The sequence below is a fragment of the Puma concolor genome, chromosome A2 (genome assembly GCF_028749965.1).
Source record: "Puma concolor isolate L17-30 chromosome A2, mPumCon1.1.hap2, whole genome shotgun sequence".
Taxonomy (NCBI): Eukaryota; Metazoa; Chordata; class Mammalia; order Carnivora; family Felidae; genus Puma; species Puma concolor.
In genome coordinates this window covers 156,108,799-156,114,798 of record NC_141668.1, presented here as the reverse complement: position 1 = coordinate 156,114,798, position 6,000 = coordinate 156,108,799, and the positions used below count along the sequence as shown (strand labels likewise).

General features: G+C 58.4%; 1 protein-coding gene across 3 annotated transcripts in view; it reads right to left on the bottom strand.

Annotated features, from left to right (window-relative positions):
- Positions 1-257: 257 nt before the first annotated feature.
- Positions 258-6,000, bottom strand: part of FYCO1 (FYVE and coiled-coil domain autophagy adaptor 1) — a 74,063-nt gene continuing 68,320 nt past the window's right edge. For all 3 annotated transcript variants that reach the window (XM_086698430.1, XM_086698431.1, XM_086698432.1), the window contains 2 exons: positions 5,538-5,647; positions 258-3,594 (listed from right to left, as the gene is read on the bottom strand). In XM_086698430.1, coding sequence (XP_086554556.1) covers positions 3,519-3,594; positions 5,538-5,647 — 186 coding nt within the window. In that variant the 3' untranslated portion in view covers positions 258-3,518. The remainder of the gene's footprint in view (positions 3,595-5,537; positions 5,648-6,000) is intronic.

The following is a 6,000-nucleotide window of genomic DNA, read 5'->3' as shown; positions in this document are numbered from 1 at the left end:
GCAGCCGGATCGGAAGGGTGCCTTGACTCCAGCAGGCCTGAACGCCGACCTCACAGTAGGCGGGGGTGGGAGTACCCAGGTGCCAGGCCACACGGCAAACCTCTCGGAGCATCTGGTGGCTCGAGCCCTTCTAAAAAGCCGGGGTACAAGCCGATGCTCTATGTCCCAGCAGGGTGACTCCACACCCCCGGTCCGGTCTGGGTAACTTCATCACTCGCCTCAGGTCCCGGTGCAAAGAAAGACGACGCTACTCCGTGTCATAGTGTTTGCTTTATTTAAATCCTGAGGTTAAAAAGAAAACAGTTCCAAACAGTGCCGCAGATGCTATAAAGAAGTATGTTTGGGGTACAGAAGTTTCTCACCTCCCCCCTCCTGCCATGCAGGTGGGGTGTTGGCAATTTGATGTGCTTCTGGGTAGTTCTTTGGCAGGTAAGAACGCAATGGGTCCCCAGACCCACCATCCCGTAAGGCCTCAAGAATGGAGGGTTAGTCAATTAAAGTGCAATTCTGATTTGGAAGCTGCCCAGCCAAGGCCTGGGCGTCGCTGTGCAGCCCCCAGAGGCAGGGGCATCTCTGGATAACACTCATCCTAAGGTTCTAAGGAAGCCTGTGTATCAGCGATGTCTCCCGAAATTTAAAGATAGACCTTAGGCGAGGGGATAACTGGAAACTTTCAGGAAAACCATTCCCTTTCTTCTTCAGGTGCAGCGTGTGGCTTCTTCCCTTTCTACTTTTCAAGCCTGGTGGGGTGTTTCAGCTCCAGATTCCTTCTTGGGAATTTCTTTGCCTGCTCGTGATCCAGGTGACCGGGAGTCCAGCGGGATCCAGCCACAAGGGCTCTGCAGAGGCCACGCTTTATCCCGACACCCTCCCTTGCTATGGGTGGGCGTGCCTTAGAGGCTGTGGCCTTGGGGAAGGTTGGTGGGGAAGTGGCTTCTGAGCCAGAGGTGGACCGGGCAGCCGGCAGGAGTACTACAGGGTGAGTGACTGTTATTCAGAGAGCCGGCCATCCGGGGGCTTCTGGGTTCTTGTTGCGTTTCGTTTTGTTTTGCATAGTGATCTGGGGTCCCAAGGAGGTCTCCTCCTGATGATTTCTAGTGTCATTCAGTCCCCTGGCTGGGGCTACCACCTTCAATGGTTGTTCTGCATTGTCATCTGCGGTTTTGGAAAACTCCCCCCACCCCCAAACCTCAGAAAAGTCGAGAACCTGTTTAAAATGAGAATAAAGCTATTCGTACAAGCCACACTGAAACAGGCCAACGTGTTCTCTCTAGTTGCGTAACGCACAGCAAACTCGAGCTCACGCTGCAAAGTAACGAGGGAGAAGAGTCTGTCCGGCACAAATAATAAATAGGATATGGAGCCAGGACGTGACCGCGAGGGATCGGGCGACCCTCTGAACAACTGCGGTCAGGGTCAGCGTTCCGGAGCGGGGGCGCTGCACGCCACCAGGGGCCCCTGTGCTCCTGGAGCAGCGGCTCTGGGCTGGCTTCGCAAGAGCCGGGGGCGCTAAGCGTGTTGTTGGGCCCCTGCCGGGCTGACTGACAGAGGTTCACGAGGGGGCTTGGGTGGAATGTTCCAGGCCTTTCTCAGGAAACACAGGAGCTATTAGCTGCATAGGATGGTGGGGGCACCATCAGCTGGCCAGTCAGCACGGCATCCTGGGAAAGCACTCAGAACAAGACTCCAGACCCCTCTGGCTTCTCTTTTGTGGGTTTTGTTATTACGGGCAGCCACTAATTCTGATTACCCTTTCCAGGGGAGAGGGTGGGCTCAAAGGCGGCATGGTTTACTCTGGAACCATCCTCAGGCCGTGTGGCACACCGGGGAGGGCAAGCGTGGGGCTCGGGAGAGTCTCTGGGAGCCCGGCCGCATCTTGCCTTGGCGCTGAGCACGGTCAAGGCCTGGGCCACTGGGAGATGCTAGAGACCCCGGTGGCTTTCTGCCGTGGGCGGCCGCTCCAAGGAAAGAGCCCGAGAGGCTCGGCTTTTCTCTGGGTTGATGTGTCCGGAAGGTTCTGTTCACCAACCCCCTTGCCCTGCCCAACCTGACTGCAAGCAGCCACGTCCCCAGTTAAGCGACAGCTCCAAGTCTATCATGGAGGTTACTTCCCCCACCCCTGCCCCACGAGTCCTCTCTGCTGGCTGGTAGCTGAGGGGTCTGTGCTGGACGTGGCCTGGGGTCCCTGACCTGTCCGAAGGGGGCCACTCAGATGCCCTGCTCACCTGTGGAAGTGTCTGAGCCCCGACTTCGGGCTCTGGCCTCTGTGAACCAGGCACAAAGAGGCCATCGAAGGTGAGCTCTGTACGGCGGGAGAAGAGGAGGGCCGTGGACAGTGGGAAGGCTATGTCCTTCCAGGAAAAGGACACAGGATTCCTCGGCCCCAAGGGGAGACGGCTCCTGGGGGTCAAGTGTAGGCTGAGCCACGGGCAGTGGGCAAACGGGGTGCTGGGGAGCAGGCGGGTGGCAAGTGGGGGCCGAGGAGTGAAGTCAAAGCAGATTCGTGAGTGATGCCTGTTACGCTTGGGTTACCAAAGACTTTTGTTAAGAAGGCCCCGAGATTTGAAAGTGGTTCTTACCCTGATTATGATCGTTACTAAACACGTCTGAAGGTGGGGCAGAAGCTCTTATTTATACAAAGAGCCCATTCAGCTGAACCGTGCGTCCTAAGGGCCAAGGCGCGATGCTGCCTGTCGGTCAGGCTGTCAGGGTTAGCCGACTTCGGGGCTTCAGCCGCCCGTGCAGAGACAGCGCCGCAGTGCGCGTCCTCAGGGGGGTGGCTGAGGGGCTTGCCTGAGTGAAGGGCTTTGCACGACGACAGCACTTTGCAGACAGAAGAGCCAGGAAGAAAGTGGAGCTCGAGGCCCCTCCAAAACTGTTGAGTTTGAAGCAGCCCCAAATTTACTGGGGCAGGAAGGGACAGAGGCATGATGGGAAGAGGCTGGAGGGAGTCGCCGGAGGGGCCCCTCAGGCTCCCTGACTCTCAGGATGGCCCCGTGGCCTCCTTTTCCTGGGAGGACCAAGGGCCTCACGGCCTGAGGACTCAACAGGGTCTGGCCAGGACATCCCGGCTCATGGTCGCCCAGGACGCGTGGCCCCTGCTGGGCAGAGTGGGGCCTTTCTCTCCCGGGCACAAGTTGGGATCATGGCCTCTGGCCTGTGCAACTCTCCACGGGGGCGGCCTAGAGCCAGCTGTGGCTCCGGGAGAGGCTGATGGTCTCCTGAGGGTTTAAACCTTTGGCAGAGTGAGTGTCCCTTTGGGTGTGAGGATAGTCGGGTCCCTAATCTCGGGAAACGGTGCTTGAGCCCTTAAAAGCCATGGAGGCTGAGAGTGACAGTGCGAAGTTCTGAGTACAAGGTGCTCCAGACAGAGCAGCTCTGAGGGGTGGCCTGTCAGCTTTGGAGCCGCTGCCTTTTTTTTTTTTTTTTTTTTTTTTTTTAGTGCTTTATGTGACAGGTGAGCAAGAGTAGTGTTTCCTGTGGATAAAGTGAAACTACTAGAATCCAGATGCTTGAGGCTACGGGAAATCACTTCCATCGTAGATCACAGGCCTGTCAACCGTCAAGTGATAAAACACTTTCTTGGAGACAAACCTGAGGAAACAGAAGTGGAAAAGGAGGGTGTCACTCAGACGCAGAAGCCCGAGGGCGGCGGCTGCCGCTGGGGCCTCCGCGGGGGGCTGCGGTGACCTGGCTGGGTGGGGAGGGGCCCCGCGGGGAGGCCTGGGCCCCTCACCCCGTTTGTCCGGCAGAGTTCTCCCCGGGCAAAGGGTCCGGGGGGGGGGGGGGTCCTGGGACGTCAGCACCGACTGCCCTGGGGCGTGGGTGCAGAAAAGCTGCAGGGTTGCTGCTCTGCAGCCGTCGGGGGTGGCGGGGGGCTGCACGGGGAGGGGGTGGGTGGAGAGAGCAGACACTGAGGTCGCTGGGGGAGCATGGGTTTCAGCCCCCCCGGCCACCTGAGCGTGTTCTGCCGTCCACGGTTCAGAACTCTCTGCAAGGCCGTAAGGCCAGGGTTTGTCACAGCAGCACGGCCACCTCTAGCGGTAACTGGGAGCCTGCCTGGGGCGCAGGACTGCGTTCCGCCCTCAGTGCGCCTCTCCTCCGCCGCGCCCACAACCCGCAGGGAATCCTCATGAGGTGGCATCTGTGCTCACGGCCACCGCACAGGATACGGGGCTCAGCTAAGGCCCACAGAGGGAAGGGCAGGGCCCGCACCTGGCAGACCCGCACCCACTCGCCTGACCGCTGCCCCATCCCGCTGCCCTGCAGGGGGCTGGGGCTCACGGTCACTTGGAGCTTCGGAGGCCGTTCTCTGGAAATGCTGGGCCTGTGCCCGTGAGTCCTGCTAATTCAAGGTGTGTGTGTGTTCATGGGGCAGGGGAGGGGCAGGAGAGGGGAAGGAGGGGGGCAAGGGGGGGTGGAAGTTCATGCTCTCAGCCTCTCGTGTGTGGACGCCCTTGGCCACAAGCCCTGGAGTCCAGGGCCTGAAGGTGGTGAGGGGTGGTATGGCTCTCTTCTAGAATATGCTATCTAGTCATTCTGCTAAAAGCCAAGCGGGCTGGGAAGGGTGCCCCGTGGGGGGGATGTGGCCACTAGCTCAGGGCCCCACTCACAGAGGGTGTGGCTGGTGCCGGTCAGGCAGGTCTCCTAAAAAAGGTGGCCCCGACAAGGGCTTAGGCCGAAGCCAGAAGACACAAAAGGGATGGGTGCCAGCAGCCTTAACCACCCCCGTCTCCCGTCTCCAGGATGTGGGGCCCTGGCGCATGGCACACACCCAACCGATGTGCTCTTCTCCTCCACTTCCTTCCTCGGCTGCCCCTCCAGCTCGTGTCCCTACATTCCCAACGTCCTGCCCTCCAGCCCTTCACTGCTGACCCATATCTGGTGCTCTGATGTAGTGCTTCCCAGAGAAGGCACGCGCTGCTCCCGTTGCCATGCTGAGAAGGCCCAGGGGCTCCTCCTCAAAGCTCCAGTCCTGCCATTCATTTCCCTCTTGCTTGTCCGTCCGTCCGTCCGTCCATCCATCCATCCAACCATCCACTGTTTCTACTGAGCCCCTTCTCTGGGCTGGGCAGTGGGAGCTTGGACACTCGCGAGAAGCAGGAGGGCATACGGTTGAGTCCAGAGCCTGGAGGCAGGCCCTCTGGGTTCCCACCTGGCTCCACCACCGCCAGCTGTGTGACCTTGAGTGTCACTCTGTTACGCATCTGGTCCTCAGTCCCCTAGCAGCACCGTGAGGAGAACGGTGGTCGCTCCGACATGGGGGCGTTGTCGGGAGTAAGTGAGTCAATAAGGGTGGATGGCCGAGAACCACCTGACATGAGCTAAGACTCTGTAAGTACTAGCTCGTGTTTTATAAAATCTATAACAGACCCTAAACCACCACCGTATAGGGGTCTAAGATATAAAACAAAACAAAACAAACTATTAATAATAAGTTACTGATAATTAAATAGTCTCTTTTAAATGTCCACCTCTGTTCTTGGGGCCAGGAGGCAGGTGAGTTGTTCTGGATGTTAATGAGCAAGGATCCCTACCTGGAAAAGGTGTTGTCGAAGATGAGCATGTAGATGCCTGGTGTGCGGACCTTGAGCTGGCCTTGGATGTTCTCCTTGTGGGAGCTGCATCGGGTCGTGGGGATGAGGACCTGGGAGGAAGAGCAGATTGGAAAAATTGTCAGGGAAGCTGAGAGGGCCTAAAGGTCTTCTGGGCAGAGCCTTTATTTTGGGGAGGGAACTAGGCCCAGGGAGGCTAGGCGCCCTGTCTGAGGTCGCAGCGGAGCAAGGCTGGGGCTGTGGTCAGCCCCAGGAGTGGGGAGGGGTCTTCCACATGCCCTGCATTTGTTGATAACCTGTGTTAGGGAAGAGGCTGTGAGCATGAGTTTCACCCGGCATCGTGAACTAGTCAGCGCCCCAAAGGAGTGCCCCAGACTCTCTGACCATGGCCAGTGCCAGAATGTTCCACATGTGGAGGACCACTCATTTTATGGATTCAGGAAGC